At 44.8% G+C, this 25,422-nt stretch overlaps 1 protein-coding gene across 3 annotated transcripts in view; it reads left to right on the forward strand.

Moving 5' to 3' along the window:
• Nucleotides 1-5,825: 5,825 nt before the first annotated feature.
• ENTPD8 (ectonucleoside triphosphate diphosphohydrolase 8) overlaps nt 5,826-25,422 on the forward strand; it is a 29,851-nt gene continuing 10,254 nt past the window's right edge. Inside the window, exons 1-6 of one of the 3 annotated variants that reach the window (XM_043986819.1) lie at nt 5,833-5,955; nt 6,575-6,687; nt 21,841-21,884; nt 22,293-22,431; nt 22,633-22,750; nt 25,015-25,165. In XM_043986819.1, coding sequence (XP_043842754.1) covers nt 22,306-22,431; nt 22,633-22,750; nt 25,015-25,165 — 395 coding nt within the window. In that variant the 5' untranslated portion in view covers nt 5,833-5,955; nt 6,575-6,687; nt 21,841-21,884; nt 22,293-22,305. Of the gene's footprint in view, nt 5,956-6,574; nt 6,688-21,840; nt 21,885-22,292; nt 22,432-22,632; nt 22,751-25,014; nt 25,166-25,422 lie in introns of all 3 variants that reach the window. The other 2 variants (XM_043986820.1, XM_043986818.1) reach the window with 2 other exon arrangements.

Consider the following 25,422-nt stretch of genomic DNA (forward strand, 5'->3'; position numbering starts at 1 on the left):
CCTTGTAGCTGTTGTTTGTCCTTCCTTTTCAGAGACAAATGACCACAGTGTGAAGCAGAATTGCACAGTCATCAGCCCCACACTCTCTCTTCCAGTCACTGGTGATGGCCCCAGGATGCAGTGCCTGCTTCCAGCCCCCTTCATTGGCCATTGGAACAAAGTGTTCTCATCCATTTATGTCTTCACATGTTTGGAGTAGACATCCTCTTAACTCACCGATGAGTTTGAAGCCTGTTGGTTACCATCAACCTTGTTTAGCCCCAGCTGAGGGTGTGGCTGCTGATTATGCTACAGGTATTTGGAGCCACGGGTGAGAGTTGGGTGACAGACACCAAAGATAGATGAGCAGCCCTGAAAAAGATTCAACAAGCCCTCACACATGAGGTGCTAGTCCTCCTTGAACACCCCACACACTCTTGCCTTGCAGATATCTCAAACTGGATATTCAATAAACATCTTAAACTCAACATGTCCAAAACTGAACTAATTCTCTTTCCCTCTAAACCCTCATTCCCCACCTTACCTGTTACTGTAGAGGGCAACACCATCCTTCTAGTCCAAAGGTTCACAACCTAGGAGTCATCCTCCACTCCTCACAATCTCTCCCTCTCCTCCCCAACAAAGGGCAGCTAGGTGGCAAAATAGAGCATTGGCCCTGAAGTTGGAAGGACCTGAGTTCAAATCTCACCTCAGATACTTATTAGCTGCATGACCCTGGGCAAGTCACTTAACCCCAATTGTCTTAAACATCCTGGGCCATCTACAGTTGTCCGGATATGTATCTTGCCACTGGACCCAGATGGCTCTGGAGAAGAGAGTGAGGTTGGTAAACTTGCACAGCCCTCCCTCACTTAAATCCAATTTAGTGCGAGTCATGACCTGTGTCATGGTCCTCTTCTGGAAGGAAGAACAAACAACAACCCCCCTCACCCCACTGTCCAATACCATTTTCTCCTGTATCACTTGCCACCAGTCTGACACAGGCCTTTATCACCTCACACCTGGACTACTGCCATAGACTGCTGGTGGCTCTGTTGGCCTCAAGTCTCTCCCCACTCCAATCCATTCAGCGGCTAGTGACTCTCCTAAAGGGCATGTCACCCCTCTACTCAGTAAACTCTAGTGACTATCACCCTATCACCTCTAGGATCAAATACAAAATTCTCTGTTTGCCATTCAAAGTCCTTCGTATCTCAGCCCGTCCCATCTTTCCAGTCTTCTTACACCTGATTCCCCACCAGGAACTCTTTAACCCAACAACACTGGCCTCCTGGCTCCTGCAACAAGACACTCCATCTCTTGGTTCTAGACATTTTTTCCTGGCTCTTCCTCATTTCTGGAATGCTCTCCTCTCCTCATCTCTGTCTACTACCCTCTCTGGCTTCTTTGAAGTCTCAATTAAAATCCCATCTTCTATAAGAAGCCTTTCCTAAATCTTCTCAACCTCTGTTAATTATTTCCCATTTTTCAAGTGTAGATTCTTTTATTTGCTGTTTCCCCCATTAAAAAACTGTAAGTTTGGGGGCAGCTAAGTGGCACAGTGGATAAAGCACTGGCCCTGGATTCAGGAGGACCTGAGTTCAAATCCAGCCTCAAGCATTTGACACTTACTAGCTGTGTGACCCTGAGCAAGTCACTTAACCCTCATTGCCCTGCAAAAAAATTAAAAACCAAAGCCCCCCAAAAACCTGTAAGCTCCTTGAGAGCAGGGTTGTCTTTTTTTTTTTTTTTTTTTTGGTGAGGCAATTGGAGTTAAGTGACTTACCCAGGGTCACACAGCTAGTAAGTGTCAAGTGTCTGAGGTCGGATTTGAACTCAGGTCCTCTTGAATCCAGGGCTGGTGCTCTATCCACTGTGCCAACTAGCTGCTCTGTAGGAGTTGTCTTTTGCCTCTTTTTAGATCCCCAGAGCTTGTCACACTGCCTGTCTGTCACATAGTAGATGTTTAATGAATGTTTATTACTTGGCTGAAGAGATAAAGTGACTTGCCTAGGGTCATACAAATGATTGGAAGTCAGATTTTGATTTAGGTCTTCCTGACCCCAGGCCCAGCACTCTGTCCACTGTACCACCAGCTGCCTCATAGATAGGTACATAGATACAGAGACGTTATTGTTTGTTTGTTTATTCATTCATTCATTCATTTATTTTTGCGGGGCAATGAGGGTTAAGTGACTTGCCCAGGGTCACACAGCTAATAAGTGTCAAGTGTCTGAGGCTAGATTTGAACTCAGGTACTCCTGAATCCAAGGCTGGTGCTTTATCCACTGCGCTGCCTAGCTGCCCTGAGAGACATTATTGTTATCTAGGAGATGAAGCTTTAGTGTGAAAAACTGCAGAAATTAGTATGAAGAACATCACTATTTATTAGAAATCTACGTGGCAAGTCACTTAACCCTTATTGCCCTGCAAAACAAAACAAAACAAAGAAAGAAAAAGAAATTTACTGGCAATATTCAGTACTAGTACCAGAAAAGGAGATAGCCAACTGCTCTCAGAACAGAGGGGAGGGGAGGAGAGGGAACTTTGAGCAGAGGGAATTCCTTATTTAGCTTGCCAGGGTGATCCAAGCCTGAGGGTGGGGAATGGAACTATGCCAGAGAAAAAAGGTTCCCACCCCCCAGTTCCTAAAAGCCAGACCAGGTTCCCTCCAGCCCTTTCTCTCCTCCCCTTCCCTCCCCTTCCTCTCTACCACTTGTCACCTCTCCCCAGAAAGAGAAAGGGGTGGGGTGGCCCTGAACTCTAAACTCTTGGGCGATAAACCTGGACCTTAAAGGAACAGTGTCACTCACTCCAGTCCCACGTCTACCTACTCTGCTCTTCTATATTATGTAAAGTGGGAAGGGTTCAGTTTATTCCTCACCTAGGTGGTAGAGTTAATTAGAAAGGTCAGTTCAATTTGAATGGACAAAGGATGGGCCATGACTACAATGAGCAAACAAGCCCTACCCCAGAAGGAAAATACTTATCATCAAGAAATATTTACTGTTGATCCCAGACCGGAAAGATTCTTCTCTCTCCTTTCCTTTCCCTTCCCCTCTTCTCTCCCCTTCTCTCCCCCAACCCCCACCCCCTCAAGTTTATTTCTAAGACTGGATGGGATCAAAATCAATCCTGATTGAGTCTGCTTCTGTCTCCAATCAGGAAAGATGTGTGACACTAATTAAATTTATGGTCTATTGCTTCCTGTAGTTGTCTCCTGGTTCAGCCTAGCCCAGAATTCAGAGCCTAACCCAGAGCCCAGTAGCCTGAGTCAGCCCAGAGTTCAAAGCTGAGGCCAGAGACAAACCAACCACGATTCAGCTTACACTGAGCTCTGCGTGCAATGAACCTCTCCACCCCCGTGGAGCATGGGGCCATCCTGTGCTCTTGAACCCAAGGAGTCTGATGGGACCTTGTGTGTGTATGTGGATATGTGTGTGATGGTCCCCTCGAGTCTTCCTCCATCCCTTCCATGGAATGAGAGGCGGTGAGGTACCCTAGGGAATCCAGAGCACCCACATTGTAATACGACTTTGTTAGTGGTGTTTCTCTACTAGTTGTGTGACTTGGGACAAGTTATTTGTCCAGGTCTCAGTTTTCTCAACTATAAAGTGAGGGGATCGGCTTGATTTCCAGAAGGTTCCTTCCTTTTCAGCTCTAAATCCATGATCCTCCAATCCTTTCCCTCCCTTCTGAAGGACTCCGGGTTTCCCATATCAGAAACAGGTGGTGTTTTCTCTACCTGAATCACAAAAGTCAAGCACTGGGAGGGAGAGAAGAGGCCAGGGTAAGACTCCTCCCAGAAGAGGAGAACAGGAAGGGGGTGGTAAAGAAAAAAGAAAGGGGGGGCAGTTAGGTGGCCCTGGATTCAGGAAGACCTGAGTTCAAATCCAACCACAAACATTTGACACTTATTAGCTGTGTGACCCTGAGAAAGTTACTTAACCCTCATTGCCCTGCAAAAAAACCCCACAAAACAAAACAAGAAAAAAGAAAAAGATAAGGAGGAAAAATGGGGGGGGGCAGGGGGAAGCAAGAGGCATTGGGAGACAGCAGACAGCCTTGAAGGGGAGGTAGAATAGGGGTAGAAGGCTCCATTTTAGAGGCCCTATTGATACTCAACAGTTAGAGGCAGCTAGGAGTGCTAGGCCTGGAGTCAGGAAGATTCATCTCCCTGAGTTCAAATCTGGCTTCAGAGATTTACTAGCTGTGTGACCCTGGGCAAGTCACTTGACCCTGCTTGCCTCAATTTCCTCATCTGTAAAATGCGCTGGAGAAGGAAATGGCAAACCACTCCAGTATCTTTGCCAAGAAAACCCCAACGGGGTCACAAAGAATCAGACACAAGTGAATAACAATAACAAAGTTGATACTCAAATCAAGGTTCTGGGCTCTCCCAGGGGGGATCCAGTAGTTGGGCTCTATGTTGGTGCTGGGGTAAAAGGTACAGAAACCTCAAAATACAAAAGCCTCCCTTTTGGGTCCTGTGGTTGGGGTGCGGGCGTTCTTGTACAGGTTAGGCTCTGAGCATAGGCACAAACAGATGTGCAAAGGGGAGAGATCTTCATTTCAGATTATTTTGTTTTCACAATCACTGAGAAAAAAGTCCTAAAATGTCATTCCTGGGATTCTAATTCCTCTGCTTGCTTCTAGCCCCTGGAACCCTTGGGCTCTGGAGAGATGGAGGGTGGTGGTAGAGATGGGGTGTAACTGCCTGGCTCTCCTCAGCCCCACCTGGTGTCTGGTGTGCATCCCCTGAGGGTGAGGGTGATGGGGTCTCTTGCTTAGAGAAGGGGCTCAGGAAATGGAGCAATGACTTCCCTGGACCTGATGCAAGACCCCCAGATTCCAACGGATGCTTTTATCCCTGCTGTGACCACAACAGTCATTGTGGCCAAGAGAATAAATGCTTTTGCCAAGTACCAGCTCTTGGGCTCCTGAGCAGCGGGAAGGAACAGGGAGTTCAGGGTTCCAGCAGATGGGGAGATTGCCAAGGAGCTGCCTTCAATCTGGTGAGAGCGGCAGACAGGATTATCAAGACCCTTCAGCAGAAGTCTGATGGGACCTCCAGCACCTCCTTGGGTCTTGGGTCTCCTAGGAGGCCGCACTAACCCAGAACTTCAATTCCATTCTCACCTGGGGATGGAGGAGGGGAAAGGGGAGGGGAATAGGTCCAGACCTTTAGCCCTCTTCCTCTAGCACAAGAATCTGTCTTAGTTTCTCAGATTAGCCAGTGGATACTTTAGAAGGTAGAGGTCACAAGTGAGACTCCAGGTGGGAAGGGAAGGGTGGCAGATTAGCGGAGGTAGAAGAGCTGGGAAATTCATAAGATTCAAAGTTGAATCCAGGGCAATACCTCATTTTATAGATGAGAAAATTTAAGGCCTAGAGAGATTAAATGATTTGCTCAAAATAACAGAATAGCCTAGGTAGGATCTGAACCTAGATCCCCTAACGCCAAATCCATCTCTCTTTCTAGTATGCTTCATTGCCTAGGCTGCTGATTGAGAGCAGTTCCTGGGTAATAAATGCCACCCTACTTCCCCTCCCAGGGTGCATCCTCACCCTCCTCTAGGTGACAATTTCTCCACTGATCAGCCTCTCTCCCACCTCTCACCTCCATCTCCTGGCACACCTGGGGTTAATTCCAGGGCCCTCCACTTGGGGCCAGGGGGAGGGCCTGGTTGAGTAAATAGCCATGTGAAGGGTGAGTCCAGGCCACTAGTCTCCCGTGAGGGCTGGGCCTACACTCTAGCTTGGCCTCTGTCACCAGAAAGGTGATTGGCCCTGGGGAGGCGGAGGGGAGGGGAGGGAATTGGAGGAGACTGATGACTGGGATCAGAATGAGCTGCGTAGCTGATAAAGAAGCCATCCTGTCCCAAGTCCTGTCCCAGACCCGCTGTCCTGCCTGGCAAACATGTTCTCTTCCAAGTTCCTATGAAACCCTCTTACCTCTCCCACGGTCTAGTCCAGGTGAGCAGGGGTGGGGCATGGGAGGGGGGAGGTCGGGGTGGACCTGAAGGAAACAAGGAGGGCAGGTGCCTGGCAGGGGGGAGCAGCATTATTTTGACTCCAGCGGGCACAGACCCCCTGTAGATATTTGGGGGAGAGGGCAGAGGGCATAGTTCAGGCTGGGCTCTGGGTTGTCTCTTGATATTTCCAGACAGCAAGTACCCTTCCTGATGGGCACCAGGCCCTTGTTGCTAGCTCAGATGTATGGCATCTGCACAGGGCCTGGGTTCATTGGTTTGACTATGATATGCACTGGTAAGGATGGACAGTGCAGATAAACAGCTAGATGGACAGTTAGCCTTGAGCTGAGAACCACAGGTGCCCTTCACAGGAGCTGCAGTTGGCTGAATTAGGATTCTACCCTTCCCCTGGCTTCCACACCCCCAGCCCAGTCCTTTTCAGGTTTTTTTTTTTTTGTTGTTTTGGTGAGGCAATTGGGGTTAAGTGACTTTCCCAGGGTCACATAGCTAGTAAGTGTTAAGTGTCTGAGGCCTGATTTGAACTCAGGTCCTCCTGAATGCCACCTAGCTGTCCCCAGCCCAGTCCTTTTCAAACCCCATCTTCCTCCCATCCCTTCCAGATCAGCCAGAGTACACCAGGGCTACCTTGATCTCAAAGCCAGCATTCCTGCATGGTCATTTGCTGGTAATACTGTCCAGGGTCACAGAGATGGCTTCCTAGAGGAGGTACTATGTAAGTCATGCATTCTGGGGTGGGCATGGGGAGGAGGCAAATGAAACCAGCAGGTACTAGTTGATGGAACTAGTATAGGTTTGAGATGGGCAGAAGATCAGCATAGGTGAAGGAAAAGACATGCCCCACTTCCATCTCTCCAAGAGGAGCAAGAAGAGAGAGGGATAAAGTCAGTACCAAGAGTCCTGCTATGTTCTAGGGAGGCCAGGGGAAAGGCAGAGGGAAACCCCAGTTTACTAATAGAAAAGCCCATCTGCTCAGCCCCTAGAAAGCCCAGGAAACTAATCTTTAAGTTGGTGGTTCTTCCATATCAGTCCACCATCAGTTCCATCCTGAGTCCACAGTCTTTTGTTTTTGTCTTTGTTGGGTTTTTTGGGGGTGGTGTTTTGGTTTTTTTTGCAGGGCAATGAGGGTTAAATGACTTGCCCCAGGGTCACACAGCTAGTAAGTGTCAAGTGTCTGGGGCTGGATTTGAACTCAGCTCCTCCTGAATCTAGGCCTGGTGCTTTATCTACTCCACCAACTAGCTGCCCCCTAGTCCACAGTCTTTTTGATGTCACTCTCAGAGTGCCCAGAATTTCATAGACCTAGAATTTTTACCCCTCCTCCTCTCTTACCTGTTGGCAGCCTTGACCGGGCTGGGGGTGGGGTCAGTAAATGAGGTTCATCCAAAAAGGGCAGAGATATCAAAGGGGCATTCCTGGGTTGACTGAACTCATTGGGATGGGTGAGAGGACAGTTAAAGGTCTTCTGTCACTGCAAGTGCTTTGATATCTTGGGGACTGAGGAGAGTCATGGAAGAAGATGGTGTTTGGGTTGCTAGCATTGAAGAATTGGGCCGATTAGAGATTAGAAGTGTCTAACTTCATTCTCTCTCTCTTTCAAACCCTTCCCACCCAACCCATTATTGCCAAGGACAATGAAGCATAGTGTATAGAGTGCTGAATTTACAAGTTAAAAAGATCTGAGTTCAAATCCTACCTTTGACAATACTAGCCAGGTTGCCTTTTCGGAGATAATCATTTCTATCTGCTATGAGACTGAAACTGAGATAATATAAGTAAAATGCTTTTAAGACTTTAAAGTGCTATATAAATGTTAGCTAATGTTATTGCTCTGGTCATTCCATGCCCCCTCCCAAAAGTCTTTAGCAGATCCCTGTGAACATTCATTACTAGCATTTATATAGTGTCTTAGGGTTTCAAATATTATCCTACTTGATACTTGCAACAACCCTGGGAAGCAAGTGCTATTATCACCCCCACTTTACAGATGAAAAAACTGAGGTAGGCAAAGGTTAAGTGAGTTGCTTCCAGTCATAGAGCTGGAGTTCAGATCTGGACTCAGGTCTTCCTGACTCCAGGCCCAATGTTCTATCCACTCTGCCAGCTAGATATCGTGTAGTTTGTCTCTAATCTTTTACAAGACTATTAAGCAAAGTTTCATTTATTTTGCTTGATATTCAATCTGGCACCAACCTATTTTTCAAACCTCTCATATGAATTCTCTCCACTGATGCCATGTTTTAGCCAATCCAGAGTGCTTACTGTCCCTCAAACACAGCCTGGACCTTTCGTTCATTACTCTCTATGGCTGCACTCCTTGCCTCCTTCTTCTCCCTTCCCCTCAAGGACACTTAGCTACCCATCCTTCATGGGCCACCTCCTTCATGAAGCCTTCCCTGATCTCCACAGTGGGAAATGACTTCACCTTCCTCAGACCTCACATAGCACTTTGTAGCTCTCTTGAGTACAATTATTATGTATGAATCTGAATTGTGGTTTTGTGTGTGTGTCAGATCCCTCCTCTGAGAAAATAAGGTCTGCGAAGACAAGAGCGGCTGTCTACATTTAGACTTTGAATCTCCCCCACTTCTAAGCATTATGCTTTAAACACAGTGAATGTTTGTTAGCCTTTGCCGGATTGAATTGAACTTCATTATATCATTTAGATCAGATTATTTTAGAAACTACATGAAGACAGTTTTTATTTAAGATATGCTAATTTTGGAGGCATCGTCATGCTTCTTGGGGATGGCAATTTCTGACACCATATTTGAGAAAATGTATTATAATAATTAGGGTAGTTTGGTGACGCTGTGGACAGAATGCTAGTCCTGGAGTCAGGAAGACTCATTTTCCTGAGTTCAAATTTGGCTTCAGACACTTACTGGCTATATGACCCTAGGCAAGTCACTTAACCCTGTTTACCTCAGTTTCTTCATCTGTAAAATGAGCTGGAGAAGGAAATGGCAAACCACTCCAGTATCTTTGCCAAGAAAACCGCAAATGGGGTCATGAAGAGTCAGACATGAAAAATGACTCAACAACAACAATTATGATAATTATAACAATTCACATCTGCATGGCACAGCTGTATGAGATAGGACTGGTTCACTTAACCATTTTAGAGAAATTGCATTAAACACGTGCATCGTGACAGATCCTAGGATGAGTGTACTAGAGGCCCCATCATATAAAGGGATCTTTCTAGGTTATTCAACAAATTTGAAATGAAATACTTGTCCCAATGGGTCTGGACATTTAGTTAACCTGTAGGACTTCTAACTTAACCTGAGGGTCATTGGTCTCCCCTACCCCTGCAAGGCAAGGAATTCATGGATCAGTTTTGATTTTAGGGCAGTAGGGTGGTGGTGAGCTGTTCTGTAAGCCTGGATAGAAAAAAAAATGCATCTTTATTTCAAAATAATTGGTTTCCTTTGGCATCCTACATATTTCATGTTATACATTCTAAAACGTGATTGTGAGAAGGGGTCCACAGGCTTCATCAGATTGCCAAAGGGACCCCCAACACAAAAAAGGTTAAGAAGCTCTGATCTGAAGGATTCTGGGCAAGCAGGGCTGTGGAGCAGCAGTTCTCAAACTGGATTTCAATCTCTCCAGAGATGTAACTTGATCATGGCAGTACCTGAAGTTACAGGAACTTTATTTGGTAAAATAAATGCACTCATTTGAAGGATTGGGAGGACTGGGTGAGTTTGGACATCTCTCTCTCCAAAGTAGAAATGGCTTAGGTATAGACTAATGTTAAATTAAATAAAACTTTCTGGCAGACTAGTACCCAAACCCAGAGTACCGCTTAAGTTTTTTTCCTTCAGCATACTTTATTAAATAAACACTTTAAATGCTGGTTGTTTGGGGGGTAGTGATAGTGGTTGTCTGGACCCAAGGTAGCCCAACCTTTCACAAATATCCATGTTAATTTAGGCATGTATCCTCTGTCAATGTTTTAATTTTTAAAATTTAACTAAAAATTTTTCAATTACCAAAAAATTTATTTTCTCTCTCCTAACTCCTCCTACCTCTTTGGGAAAAAAAATAAACAAAACCTTTGTAATAAATATGCCTGTTTATGCAAAACAGATTCCCAAATTGCTAGTGACTTCTTGTTTACTGGTAAGATAAACAAAATATCATCTGGATTATCCAGGCAACTTTGAAAAGTCAGGTCACTAGTGGCTCCGGAGGGCACTATGTGGCCCTTGTCAACACTAGCCTGCCTGTTTAAGTGATGGACAATGAAAAAGACTTTTGGTAGAAAATGATGGTGAAGGGGCAGCTAGGTGGTGCAGTGGATAAAGCACCGGCCCTGGATTCAGGAGGACCTGAGTTCAAATCCAGACTCAGACACTTGACACTTACTAGCTGTGTGACCCTGGGCAAGTCACTTAACCCCCATTGCCCCACAAAAAAAAAAAAAAAAGAAAAAGAAAGAAAGAAAATGATGGTGAAGTTCTGTCTTCCTGACAGTGAAATAAGTGATTTCATAGATCCACAGCTTGAAGGGACCTTGGTTGCCCACTACTCATTTACAGAACATATATTTCCTCAGAGCCAGTGGCTGACCCAGAGTCAGGAAGCCTCTGTTTCCCCATTTGTAAAATTGGGCTAATCATAGCACCTACCGCCAGGGTTGTTGTGAGGATCAAAGGAAATCATGAGATAATAAATAATAAGATAGGAGAGAATAATGAGATGAATGAGATAATAATTGTAAAGTGCTTAGCATAGTGTCTGGCATGTGATGTTGCTATTCAGTAATGTCCAACTCTTCATGACCCCCACAGATCATAGCATGCCAATACTGTCCATGGGGTTTTCTTGGCAAATACTAGAGTGGTTTGCCATTTCCTTTTTTTTTCCCCTGGGGGTGAGGGGATTAAGTGACTTGTCCAAGGTCACATAGCTAGTAAACCTCTGAAACTGGATCTGAGCTCAGATGCTCCAATCTGACTCCAATGCCAGTGCTCTATCCACTGTGCCACCTAGCTGCCCTGCTATTTCCTTCTCCAGTGGATTAAAGCAAGTAGGTTAAGTGACTTGCCCAGGATCACACAGCTAGTGAATATCTGGGGCCAGATTTGAACTCAGGTCTTCCTGATTCCAGGTCTAGCTTTCTATCCACTGATCCATCTAACTATCCCTCCCATAGTAAGCCCTATACAAATGCTAACTTATTATTATTATTATTATACAATGATGCACATTCCTTACAAGCAGAGGAAGCTTGAAGTGCAAGTGTCATCCTGGATACTTCTTCCTTCCCAGACCCCTAAATCCCGTAACAGAGTTATTTTAGACAACATAAAATAGCTTGGTAGACAGAGGGCCGTCCTTGGAGTCAGGAAGAACTGGGTCTTTGAATCATACTAGCTCTTTAATGATGGATAAGTCACCACCTCTCAGTACTCTAGGTAACTCTAAGCCTACAAGGTAGCTAGGATCTGCCACTTTGCCTTGGTTCAAGGAGTTTCCACATTGGTAGATCCTTGGATTGATGATATCACAGAATGAGACTAAAAAAAAACCCTCACTGCAGCCCCCTTAGTGCCAGTGGGGTTTATTACTCTAAGTTAGGAATAAATACCTGAATTCAGATTCCACCTCTGATATGCATCTGACTCTGGGCATTACTTAACTTTTCAGGGCCCCATGCCACTCTAGAAGATTGTAAATCACAGAGCAGAAATACAGATCTATGTTGTAAGAGAGTGTTCCTCTTTGGGAGAACCAGTAAAATCACTAGTGTCAACCAAAAAAAAAAAATTGGCCACCACTCAAGGCTATTCCTGACTCCAATATTATTTAGAACACTGTTGATAAAATCAGAGACTTATATCTGGCAAATATCACTGGGGTCATCAAGTCCAAACACTCTCCCCCATCTTTATTTTACAGATAAGGAAACCTAGACATGAAGTAACTTACCTAGGGTGAAATCAAGATTTGAACCCAGGTCCTCTGACTCCAACTTCCATGCCCTGTCTTCTGTACTTTCCTGCCTCTCCAAACACTACCTTTTTTTTTTTTTTGAGGCAATGGGGGTTAAGTGACTTATCCAGGGTCAAAGTCTAGTAAGTATCTGAATCTGGACTGGATTTGAACTCAGGTCCTCCTGACACTAGGGCTGGTACTATAAACACTGTACCACCTAGTTGCCTCCTAATATCATTTTATTTCATCTATCTATCATCTATCTATCTAGTTATTTATTTTTGCGGGGCAATGAAGGTTAAGTTGCTTGCCCAGGGTCACACAGCTAGTAAGTGTCAAGTGTCTGAGGCCGGATTTGAACTCAGGTTCTCCTGAATCCAGGGCCCGTGCTTTATCCACTGTGCCACCTAGCTGTGCCCCCCCCCCCAAATGTTATTTTAAAAAGTTATTTTCAGCCTCAGGATTATAGCAATTGTTCCTGACCCCCATCAGTTTATGGTCTCAGAGAGTTGCCTAGAGCACTCAGGTAAAATAACTCACTAGTATATGTCAGTGACAAGATTTGAACCTAGGTCTTCCTGGCTTTGAGGACAGCTCTCTATGCACTAGTCCATACAGCCTTTCACCAACATTCTATATCCCTGACACCAATATTATAACAGGATCATTCCCAACACCAGAGTCTTAATAGGCTGTTTTCTTATACACTATCTAGTGTTCAGTTGAAGATATGATGCATGAGAAAGAAAGGGCTGTGTCCCCTAAATCCATAGCTCAGCCTGGAGTATTATATCCTAGGTTCCCAACTCAGGTCTCAGTCAGACCCTCTGGAAAGGGATGGCTTAGTGCCCAGCCAGCGTGTGAAATATGAAGGACCATCCCAGGAGCTGACTCTAAAGACTTCCCCAGAACCTCTGACTGGCCAGCCAGGAGTCCTGTGAATTCAAGGCTGGCTGGTCTTACTCAGTTGTAGCTCTTAGCAGGGGACAGAACCCACAATGGCTGTTCATCAGTCAGTCAGTTAGTCAGTCAGTCAGTCAGTCAGTTAATAAGCATTTATGAAGCACCTAAGATATAAAAAGGGGGCAAAAGACAGTCCCTGTCCTTGACGAGTTCACAATCTAATGAGGAAGACAACAGGCAAACACAAAATAAATAGAAAATAACCCAGGGAAGGCACTAACTTAAGAGGAATTGGAAAAGGCTTCCTCTAGAAGATGGGATTTTAGTTGAAACTTAAAGGAAGGCAGGGAGGTCAGTAGTTACAGCAGAGGAGGGAGAGTATTCCAGGAGTGGGGAACAGCTGGAGAAAATGCCCAGAGCCAAGAGAGGGAATGTCTTGTCAATGGAGTAGCCCAGAGGCCAAAGCCGCTGGATCAGAGTATGAGATGGAAAAGAAGGTGTGAGATGTCTGGGAAGGTGGTGGGGTGAGGGGGAGGAAGCCCAGGTGTATGTAGGTCTTTGTTTGTTTTTTTGTTTTGTTTTTTTTAATTAATAAAGTATTTTATTTTTTTCCCATTACATGTAAAGATAGTTCTCAACTTTTGTTTATACAGGCTTTCCAATTTCAGATTTTTCTCCCTCCCTCCCCTCCCTCCCCCCTCCTCTAGACAGCAGGTAGTATGCTGGTCTTTGAATGCTAAATAGTGGATTTTGTATTTGATCCTGGAGGTGATAGGGAGCCATGGAAGTTTATTGAATTGAGGGTGGGAAGGGTGGCATGATTGGATTGGAACTTTAGGAAAATCACTTTTGTAGTTGAATGGGCTATAGTGGGGAGAGATTTGTGAAAGGCAGACAACCAGTAAGTTATCATGATAGTCCAAGTGTAAGGTAATGACATCCTGAACCAGGGTGGTGGAAATGTCAGAAGAGAGAAGAGGGTGTATTCTAGAGATGTTGCAAAGATGAAATTGATAGGCATTGGAAATAGATTGGATATGGGAAATGAAAGAGAGGAGTTGAGACTAAGAAGATGGTGGTTCACTTGACAGTGATAGGGAAGTTTAGAAGTGGGAAAGGTTTGGGGGGAAAGATAATGAAGAAATAAAGTTTTAGAAATGTTGAATTTAAGATGTCTACTAGATATCTAGTTCAAGACATCTAAAAGGCAGTTGGAGATGCCAGAAGGGAGGTCAGCAGAGAGGTTGGGGCAGGATAAGTAGATTTGAGAATCATCAGCATAATGGTCGTTGAATCCTTGGGAAGTGATGAAATTACTAAAATTACCAAGTGAAGTAGTAGAGAGGGAGAAGAACCAGGCCAGATCCCTTTGGGACTCTGAGTAGTAAGCATGACCTAGATGAGGATCCTATAAAGGAGAATGAGAAGGAACAGTCAGAAATAGCGGAGAACGAGGAATGTTATCTCAAAACCCTAGAGAGAAGAGAGTATCAAGGAGAAGAAGGTGACCAGCAGTTTCAAAGGAAGGTGAAGAAGAATGAGGACTGAGAAAAGACAAGTGGATTTGCCAATCAAAAAATCATTGGGTGGGGCAGCTAGGTGGTGCAGTGGATAGAGCAAGGCCCTGGAGTCTGGAGTACCTGAGTTCAAATCTGACCTCAGACAATTAACACTTACTAGCTGTGTGACCCTGGGCAAGTCACTTAACCCCAAGTGCCTCGCCAAAAAAATAAATAAATAAAAATCATTGGTAACTTTGGAGAAATCAGGAGTTAACAACAGAATGAGAAGAGAGTAAGTGAAGACACCTAAGGAGGCTAGCCATAAGGGGCAGAAAAAGATCTAGGATGATAGTTATCAGGGACAGAAGGATCAAATCAGGGTTTTTTGAGGATGGGAGAGGTATGGGTATGTTTGTAAACAGTAGAGAAGGAGCCTAAGCCGGGGAGAGGCTGAAGATAAGTAATAGAGTGGGGATGACAGAGGTGGCAATCTGTGGGAAGAGACAGGATGGAATGCGATCACTTGTGCTGGTAGAATGGTTTGCCTTGACAAAACGTGGGGCCACCTCTTTGTGTGAGACATGGGTGAAGAAAGAGATAGTGGTAGAAGGCATATGAGTGATGTTAGATAAAGAGGAAGGGAGAAAGGAGAGCCCTCGATGAATGGCCTCAATGTTTTCAGTAAAATATGAGACAAGGTTCTCAGTTGAGAGGTTGTGGGGTGAAGGGGTCATGGGACTTTTGAGGAGGGATAAAAAAATGTAGAAGTTGCTGTTGATAATGAGGTGGTGAGTTGATAAGGGAAGTGTGGAAGGATTGTCTAGCATCGCCAAGGATTCAGTTGAGGTTGTATAACATAAATTTATAGTGGATCTAGTTGTAGTGATTGCAGAAGTGAGCCAGGTACTGAACTCATTGAGGAAGGAAGGGGATTGTTGTGGAGGTATGTAGACAACAACTACCAGGATCTTGATTGGGTAGAAGATGGGGATTGTATGGATATCAAAGAATGAGAGTCTAGTGAGTGGTGGTGGTAGGGGGGGAACCTGGAAGTGGCTGGGGAGCAAGGAGTATTCCAACTCTCTCACTCTGACCAGTGAGCCAAGGGGAATAAGTGAAAGTACAACCAGTATTGAAAGGGTTTCTAGGGAGACTGTGTTGTCAGAGGGGGAGCCAGGTCTCTGTTATTGGCAGAAGATGGAAGGAGTGAGAAAGGAAAAGATTTAAGATAGAGGCAAGTTTGTTGCCTATGTAGCAGGCATTCCATAGGTACAACAGAAGGGGTGGGTGTTATATGTTTTGGTCTTTGGGATAAGAGAGTTATGGGGGAAGCAAAGAGGCAATTGGCTGGTGGGAGATGGGGAATGGGGGCTGGATAATGGTCTACATGGGTTCCAGCCAGCCAACAGTGAATTAATAAATATTTTATTAAGCCCTTACTAGGTGCCGAGCACCCCTTAAACACTGAGGTTGCAAAGAGAAGCGAAAACAATCCCTCCCCACTAGGAATGAGGGAAACAAAATGCAAACAACTAAATACCAGCAAGATATAGGCAGATTAGATGGGAGATAATCACCCTGGGGAAGGCATTGGAGGAGGGGGAAGGAGAGCTAGAGAAAGGCCTCCCAAAGAGGAGGATAGGATAGGATTGGAGTCTTGAAGGGAGCCAGGGAATCCGGCAGGCACAGGTAAGAAGAGAACGCATTCTAGGCTTCTGAAAAGGCACAGGAAGTGGGAGACGATGGGTTGTGTGTTAGGAACAGAGAGTCATCTCACGAAGTACAGAGGGGAGTAAAGTGTAAGAATCCTGGAATGGGAGGAAGGCCCTGGTTTAGGAAGCATTCTAAATGCCAAGCAGGACTTTATATTAGATCCCAGAGGTAAGAGGTAGCCACAGGACCTCATTGAGCAATGGACTGACATGGCAGCTGAGTGAGAAGCTGGATTGACGGGGAGAGATTTGAGGCAGGGAGACCATCCAGAAGGGTACTGGAATAATTCCAGAGCAAGGGGACGAGAGTTTGCACCAAGGTGGCTCTGCCCTGATTTCCTAGGGTTTGACCGAGGGGGAACAAACTCCAGGGTCTCTGGACTCCCTGCCTCAGCTGGGCTGGGGATGGGGAAGGGTTTGCAGAAACCTGGGGAGCTTGGAATGCTGCAGCCTGGAATGATGCAGAAGCATGGGCTAAAGCTGGTTCCTGTGCTTTAGATATAATGTGTGTGTGTGTGGGGGGGGGGACAGCTAGGTGGTGCAGTAGATAGAGCACTGGCCCTAGAGTCGGGAGGACCTGAGTTCAAATCCAGCCTCAGATACATAACACTTACTAGCTGTGTGACCCTGGGCAAGTCACTTAACCCCAATTGCCTCACACAAAAAAAAGAAAAAGAAAAAGAAAGAATGTAGGGGATGCTGAGAAGGGAGGCATGGATGAAGAATTCATGTTTGGAAAATAACAAATAAAAGGAATTGCCAGAAAGGCAGCAAGGTGTAGTGAATAGACAGCTTGACTTGGGGACATACTGACTAAATTGACCCTGAGCAATTACTTAGTCTCACTGTGCCCTAAGCAACTCTCTGGGGGCAATTAGGTGGGGTAGTGGATAGAACTCTGGCCCTGGAGTCAGTTGGACCTGAGTTCAAATCTCACCTGAGATACTTACTAGCCGTGTGACTCTGGGCAAGTCACTTAACTCAAATTGCCTTAAACATCTGGATCCATCTCCAGTCATCCTGCTGTATATCTTGCCATGGGACCTAGATGGCTCTGGAGGAGAGAGTGAGGTTGGTGACCTTGCACAGCCCTGCCTCACTTAAATCCAATTCACTGCAAGTCATGACATCACCCCGATATCATGGTCTTCTTCGAGAATGAAGGACAAACTACAAGAAGAAGCAATTCTCCAAGATAAGTAGCAGAAAGGGCGTCAACCTGCATCAATAGAGACATTTTTCCTTGTGGAAAGTTCCCTATGCCAATGAAATCACAGATTCAGTTCTCAGGCCTAAAGGTAGCAATTGAGACAGGAGACCATAAATCTGAGGGCACCTATGAAGTGCAGGGGAAGGACTTTCACCAGTTATCCTTTGCTTTCTTTCTTTCTTTTTTTTTTTTGTGGGACGAGTGTTAAGTGACTTGCCCAAGGTCACACAGCTAATACGTGTCAAGTGTCTAAGGCCAGATTTGAACTCAGGTCCTTCTGAATCCAGGGCCAGTGCTTTATCCACTGTGCCACCTAGCTGCCCCCCATCCTTTACTTTCACAGAGGACCCAAGAAAGAGTAGACTGGCACAAATTGATATTTAATGGAGATTTCAATTACAGTCAAGGAAGGCCTTTCCAGTTCATAGGGGGATAAAACTTTACAATGCATAATTGAGGAAGACCTTGGGGCCTTGGCTCTTGGAGATCTTTAAGAAGGGCATAGATGTTAATGTGCCCCAGGAGCATGAAAGTAAAAACAAAAAAAACCAAACCACTTTTTGGGTCATTAGCTATTTAAAAAGCAAGGAAATGGAGTTGGACTATTGCTCCCCCCCCCCCACCTTAGAAATGTTCAACAACAGTGTCCAGGAGCAGGAGAATGAATGGAAGTTGAATTTCTTAGAAATAAGGAGCCTAAAATTTCATTTCTGATTACAACATAGACAAAACTAAGCTACTCCAGCCCTCTATTATGTCCAGATATGGGGAGCAGGAGACAGGGACACACAAAATCCAAAATTGGGCTGCCTGAGCTAAGTTTCCTCTCTGGTTCTCATCTGAACTCAGTCTGCTCAGCCCCTTACCAGAAGGCCAGCCTAGGCAAGTAGAGATTTAAGCCTTCCTGAGTCCTGGATCTTTCCCTGAGGTGGACATCAATGCAGGTCAAGCTCTCTGTGCTAGGTTTTCAGAGTGACAATAAAATCCACATTTCTGAGAACCCCAATGTCAGCATTCAGTCCAATAATTATAGGCATCACAGTAGATAGAGAAACTGACCTTGCAGTTATGGCGACTTGGGCTCAAGGTCTGCCTCTGTGTGAGTACAAGCAAATTGTTCCATGCCATCAGGATGATGTGCAAAGTCATCCACCTCACTCTCTCCTCCAGGGCCATCTGGGTCCAGTGGCAAGATATACATCAGGACCACTAGAAATGGCCCTGGATGCTTTAAGGTAATTGGGGTTAAGTGACGTGCCCAGGGTCACACAGCTAGTAAGTGTCTGAGGTGAGATTTGAAATCAGGTCCTCCTGACTCCAGGGCCAGTGCTTTATCCACTGTGGCCACCTAGATGCCCCACGGGCAAATTACTTAATCTCTCTGGGCCTTAGGTGACTTTCTCAAACAAGAAAGGACAGAAATGGTGCTGATCTGCATTGATCATTGATGGAAGGTGTTTCCATACTGGAATTTTCACATACCAATGAAATCACAAGCCTTGACCCAAACCCAAAACCATGCAACTATCATAACAGGAAAAGCCCCATACAGTTACCAAATTCAGTGATTCTAGTGAAGCAGGATGAATTTAAATAGATTACAATTTCTCTCCAAAGCTGTGTGGTTAGAGAGCAGGAAGTTTCAGAAATCTCTAAGAAACAAATCATTTAAGAGTAAATTTGGGGGCAGCTAGGTTGCACAGTGATTGGATAGAGCACTGACCCTTGAGTCAGGAGGACCCAAGTTCAAATCCAGACTCAGACGCTTACTAGCTGTGTCACTAGACAAGTCACTTAACTCTGATTGCCTAAAAAAAGGAAAAAGGTAAATTTTGATTAGAAAGGTAGGAAATTAGATGTGGGACTGAAAAATAACAATTTACATTATAATTCTTTCATTCTTCCAGAGACCTTTCCCATTAATCTCTTATTAGGGGGTGGAGCGGGGCAATGAAGGTTAAGTGACTTGCCCAGGGTCATACAGCTAGTAAGTGTCAAGTGTCTGAGGTCAGATTTGAACTCAGGTCCACCTGAATCCAGGGCCAGTGTTTTATCCACTGTACCACCTAGCTGCCCCCCTCCCATTAATTTCTGAATTTCTCTGTCTCCTCTGTATCAACTTCTCTTTCTGTATCTTTCACTCCATATCATTCTGTTTATATCTTTTGGGGTCTCCCCCTTTTAGCTTCTTTCTCTTCACAGCCTTCTGTCACTGTCTCACTGCCTCCATTTCATTCTTTCTCAGCATCCATCTGTATCTTCTAGTTTCTCTCCCTCTGTATTCCTCTCTTTCTTAAATTTTTCTTGGTCTTCCTGTTTTTCTCTGTTTCTTTCTCACTCTGTAATCTCTTCTCTCTCTCAATCTTTCTGAGTTCCTGGCTCTCTATCTCTGTTTATTTCTATCTGTTTCTTTGTGTTTTTCTCCTTCTTGCACAACACTTACTCTGTCTCTCTGTCTCTCTCTATCTCTCTCTGTCTCTGTCTCTGTCTCTCTCTCACACACACACACACACACACACACACACACACACACACTTCCCCATCTCTATTTCAGTTTCTCTGGGCACTCTTTGACCCAGTAATACCACTACTAGGTCTATATTTCAAAGAGATCATAAAAAAGGGAAAAGGACCCACATGTACAAAAACATTTATAGCAGCTCTCTTTGTGGTGGAAATAGAGGGAATGCCCGTCAGCTGGGGAATGACTGAACAAATTGTGGTATATGAATGTAATGGAATACTATTGTACAGTTTCTCTGGGCATCCTTCAATCACTGTCTCTTCATTGTCATCTTACTTTTTCTGTTTCTTTCTGTGATCTCTGCCCTTCAGGAGAAGTCCTATTTTCCTAATTCTTTTTGGCTTTTAAGTCCCTTTACAAAAACCTGACCCTTCCTACCTTTCCAGTCTTCTCATATTGTATTCTCCTTCATATAGTTGATGATCAGTGACACAGGTCTCTTTGCTGTTCACCCATCTCCCTGCCCCAGGAGTTTTCACTGGCCGTCCCCCATACCAGGAATTCTCTTCTCACCTTCACCTACTGGCTTCCTTCAAGTCTCAGCTAAAGTCCCACCTTCTGCATTCCATCTTAGTGATCCCCCCCAACACTTGTGCTTTCCCTCTGAGGCTACTTCCAGTCTACTCTCTTGGATGTATGTGTTTGCATGTTCTCTTCCCCATTAGACTGTGAGCTCCTTGAGAGGTTGGACTGTCTTTAGTCTCTCTTGTCTCCCCAACACTTAGAAAATAGTGGGTACTTAGTAAATGACTTTTGACTGATGGACTGACCTCAGGCTCCAAAGCCAGTATACCCAAAGTTCCATTGTCACCTCACCCCTCACAATTCCCTAAGAAGGAAGCAGGGTAGGGTTTATGATTGCCATTTTGGAATAATAATAAGATTAGGAAACTGAGGTCCAGGGAAGCTCAGAGGCATGCTCAGGGCTAACAACAAGCCAGCTGGGAAGTGCTTCAGGTTGGAGTAATAAGACTTAATTGCCTTTTCCCTGAAGACCAGCACATAGTAGTTTCTTCTTTGTCAACAAAGCAGGCAATTTGAGTTTCCCTGCATTTCTATCAAGGGCCTTTCTGTACCTGAATCCTTAAGGAAAAAGAATCTTAGAATGTTAAATCTTGGGAAGGACCTTAGAGATCATCTAATTCAACCCTCTACTTTTGTAAATGAGGCCCAGAGAGGCAAAGGAGTTTCCCCCAAGGATCACACAGGGTAAGCCAGTTGAAACCAATTGTCTGACTAAATCCAGCATTCTTTCCACTACAATACACATTTCTTCCAACACTGCTCTAATTCCTATGTGAACCAATACTCACTTCATGGATCCACATAACTCCTAGACAACTTGAACTTCACCCCCAGAAAATCTGATGATAGATACAAAAGGTCTAATGGAAATATACTGTTTCATCAAGGAAACACTTGTGTTCCTCAAAGAAACAAAGTGGGGAATGTAATAAAATAATGGGATTTAGCAGATAGCTCAAAGGCCCACCTGGAGATTAATCTAAATTGATTGAATTAAGTGAGAGTGATTGACTGCTGATTAGCCTACTTCAAGTTAACTAGATTGTAAGCACATCTGGCTACCCCTTAAGAAGGTATTGTTCTCAGAAGCGAAAAGCTTTTAACTTAACTCAAGACCACCTTCAAGTCCAGTGAACCAATGGATTTGGATGACACTAGCCAATCAGCTTGAAGCAGTGTGTAAGGACCTCCTATGCTCTGGACCTATAAAAAAGTTTCCACACTCAGTTTGGGGGTTCTTGATTAAAGCAGACTCATGGTGGAGGACTTGAGAAAGAACCAAACCGGGCTGGAACTCTAGGCTAGATAGGCCTTTTCTTAACTTTCTGAACTCCACATGAATACCTGGTATGCTTTAATAAATGCTTAATGCCCAAAGACTGGTGCTAAAGTTTCTAATTTAAGGCGACCACACAATTTAGATTTTAAACCTCACAATACATACCTGTAGTTGTAGAAATGCAATGTGGTCCATGGTAGTAGAATTGGGATTGCCCATAAGATGTGAGGATATTCAGTAAAGAAAGATGATTCTCTATTTCAGGCAATAAAGTCTCCAGTCTCATCTATATATCCATCAGCCTGAAGGTAAGGCGATTCCCAGCTGGCCTGTCAAGTGTTCCTTCTATCAGATGATTTTTTTCTTTCTTTTTTTTTTTTTTTTTGCGGGGCAATGAGGGTTAAATGACTTGCCCAGGGTCACACAGGTAGTAAGTGTCAAGTTTCTGAGGCCAGATTTGAACTCAGGTACTCCTGAATCCAGTGCTGGTGCTTAATCCACTGTGCCACCTAGCCGCCCCCCCAGTGTTCCTTCTAAATCTGCAAGTTCAGGATTTAGTTTAAGGGGTGGGCTTGAATAACAGTAGTTGAGGGGGAGATTCTCCGGGGGAGTCCAAGGCTTGAGAGGGGCAAGTCCTATGTGGTTAGAATACATGGGTGGCTGAACCCCAGGGAGAAGAGGTTAGGCTGGGTCTTCAATGCTTCCTGTACCTCCAGATTCCAGGCAAACATGGGGCACTCCCAGAGAGACATAACCTTCAGTGTGCTCCTGGGAGCCACAGTACTATCAGGAGTCATTGCCCTCATCCTCTTTCTTGTGGATGGCTCAGACATCTTCCTGCCTCCAGAGACCAAGGTAAGCCCTATCCTGCCATATTCTACCATGCCCTTTTCCCCCTTATTTTACTGCATCCCCTTAAAATACATACACACACACACACACACACACACACACACACACTCATTCACATTGGGTTTCTATCTTTGGGGCCCCTGTGAGGGGATTTCAGTATTTTTACCAAAGCATTAAGTGATCTGTATCTCATGGCTCCACCAGTATGGGATGGTGTTTGATGCTGGATCCTCGCACACGTCTCTGTTCGTCTACAAGTGGCCAGCAGGCAAAGAGAATGACACCGGCATCGTGAGCCAGGCTCTGTTCTGTAACGTGGAAGGTCAGTTTTTGGCTGTACACACAAGCATCAAAATGATGGATTCGGAACCAAAAGAGTCATAGTATGACTCTTCAGGAATATTTTATGAACCCCATAGAAACTCAGAGGCAAAAGGTTCTGGTCCAAAATATAGTAGGGCAGGATTCTCCTCTACTACTTCCTGATGAGGGGATCATTCAAATTCTACTTGAACACCTTCTCATGATGGAACACCCCCTGTCTCCCAAGGCAGCTTATTCCATTTTAAGGCAGCTCTAATAGTTTAGAAGTTAAATTGAGCTGAATTTTGAAGGAAGTTTGCTTTTTTTGTGTGTGTGTGTGAAGTAATTGGGGTTAAGTGACTTGCCCAGGGTCACACAACTAGTAAGTGTCAAGTGTCTGAGGCTGGATTTGAACTCAGGTCCTCCTGAATCCAGGGCCAGTGCTCTATCCACTGCGCCACCTAGCTGCCCTAGGAAGTTTTCTTTCTGCTTAAAGACAGAAAAGTCTTCAAAAGCCAAAGGGATGGCATGCGAAAGGTGGATTATAAGCATTGACTGACAACTCTGTGAAACATCCCCTCCTACCATAATGATAATGTAATGGTTGTGGAAGATGAAAAATAAAGAAACTGAAAGTTTAGATGCATCCCTGAATGAGAGATCCCCATGTCAATGTCAAGAACCAGTCCATGGTATAATGGTAATAACTGCCCATGTGAATGCAGATCCCAAACAATTGGTAACTTCACAGTCTTAGAGAGTTGCTTGAGATTCAGAGAGGTGACTTGCCCATGGACACACATCTAGACATGTCAGGAGAATTTTAACCCAAGGCTTTCTGACTCTATAAGTCCAGCATTTTATCCACTCATCCAGGCAGATCCAGGTAGCATATAAAATGGATCCTTGCAAAAAGGAAACTAAGGAATGTCTGTGGACATTCCTGACTTGTGAGGTGATGAAAGGTGACCCAAGGAAGGTTATCATGGTTGTCTTCAAATTGCTTCAAGTCACCTCATCATAGGAGGGAACCTGGGCTGGAGAAACTATCAAGTCTGTGGCATGGTGGGGGGGGGGGGCGGAGAGCAGTGGGAAGCACTCTTTTTTCTTTCTGGATTTAAAAAAACAACATTTACATGGGGCAGCTAAGTGGTGCAGTGGATAAAGCACCAGCCCTGGATTCAGGAGGACCTGAGTTCAAATCTGACCTCAGACATTTGACAACTTACTAGCTGTGTGACTCTGGGCAAGTTACTTAACTCCTTTTGCCCCTCAAACAACAAAACCAAATCCATATACAATAGCTAGCACTTATATATCACTTTAAGACTTGCAAATATCTTTTTATTCTTGAAAAACTCTGGGAGGTAAGTGCTATTAATAACAGCAGTATTGTTATGAGGATAAAATGGGAAAATAGGGGTAAAGTGCTTAGCATAGTGCCTGGCACATAGTAGGTGCTATATAAATGCCTCATTCCCTTTCCTTTTTCATGGATGAAGAAACTGAGGTAGACAGTTTAAATGACTCTCCCAGGGTCACACAGCTAGGAAGTACCTGAGGTCACATTTGAACTCAGGTCTTCCTAACTCTATCTACTACTGTACCACTTTAGCTACCTCTTTCTGGCAAGAAAGTAGGATGTAGTGTGGAAAGAGTCCTGGACTTGACTCCAAATTAGATCTCAAGTCTTTACCAGCTGTCTGGTTCTAGTCAAGTCAAGTAGCCTCTCTTAGATTCAACTGTAATATGGGACTAACAATACCACGCTGAGGCACTGTGTGGAAAATGTTCTGAAACCCCTAACGCATAGTATGGACACGTTGCTGTCTCTTCCTTTTTCTCTGCCTATCTCTCTTTCTCCCTATCTGTCTTTCTATATGTCCCTTTCCCTGTGTCCTTTTATCAGTTTCTCTCTGTATTTCTGTCTTACTTTCTCTCTCTGACTCTGAATCCCCCTATTTCTATCCTTTTCAATTTGTCACTGTCTCTCACTACTGTCTTTGTCTTCCCTTCCCCGCCCCCTCTCCTCCCTATCATTGTCTCTGTCTCTCTCTATTTCAATTTCTCTCTGCATACTTTTATCCTTGTATCTCAGTCTCCATCTCATACCCTCTCAGTTTTGTCCTGTGATCTGTCTTGGCCCTCCAAGGGGTATCTTTCTTTCCCACTTTAAGCTCTAAAGCCAACACATGCAGAGGTCTGCCATCACCCTTTCAGAAAGCAGGAATAAAGGGTTAAATTCTAGTCAAGGTCCTAATTTTTATGGTGGCTATTTTTCAGGGCCTGGGATTTCTCAATACGTCAATGACCCAGCAAATGCTGGGGAGAGCTTGAGGCCTTGTATGGAGAAGGCGCTGGCCCTGATCCCAGAAGACAAGCATGAGGAGACTCCCACTTTCCTTGGGGCCACAGCAGGGATGAGACTTCTGAGGTGGATGGGGACCCTGTACCGGTGTTAGTGGGGAGCAGGGTGGGAGATACCACCAAATGGTGAGGATGGGGAGACAGAATTATAGAAGGGCATTTCAAATCAGCCCTGGGGACAGAGCAAAAGTGGTTGAATTTGAGATGAGGAATGGCTTGCGGGGGCGGGCAGCAACAAGGGAGAAGAGAGAGAATCTCCAGAGAGCCTTGGATGAATGATAAATGGAAGACGTCTCCTTGTCAAGCTCTTGGCTTGCCCCTGGG

The sequence above is a fragment of the Dromiciops gliroides genome, chromosome 2, assembly GCF_019393635.1.
Source record: "Dromiciops gliroides isolate mDroGli1 chromosome 2, mDroGli1.pri, whole genome shotgun sequence".
NCBI lineage: Eukaryota > Metazoa > Chordata > Mammalia > Microbiotheria > Microbiotheriidae > Dromiciops > Dromiciops gliroides.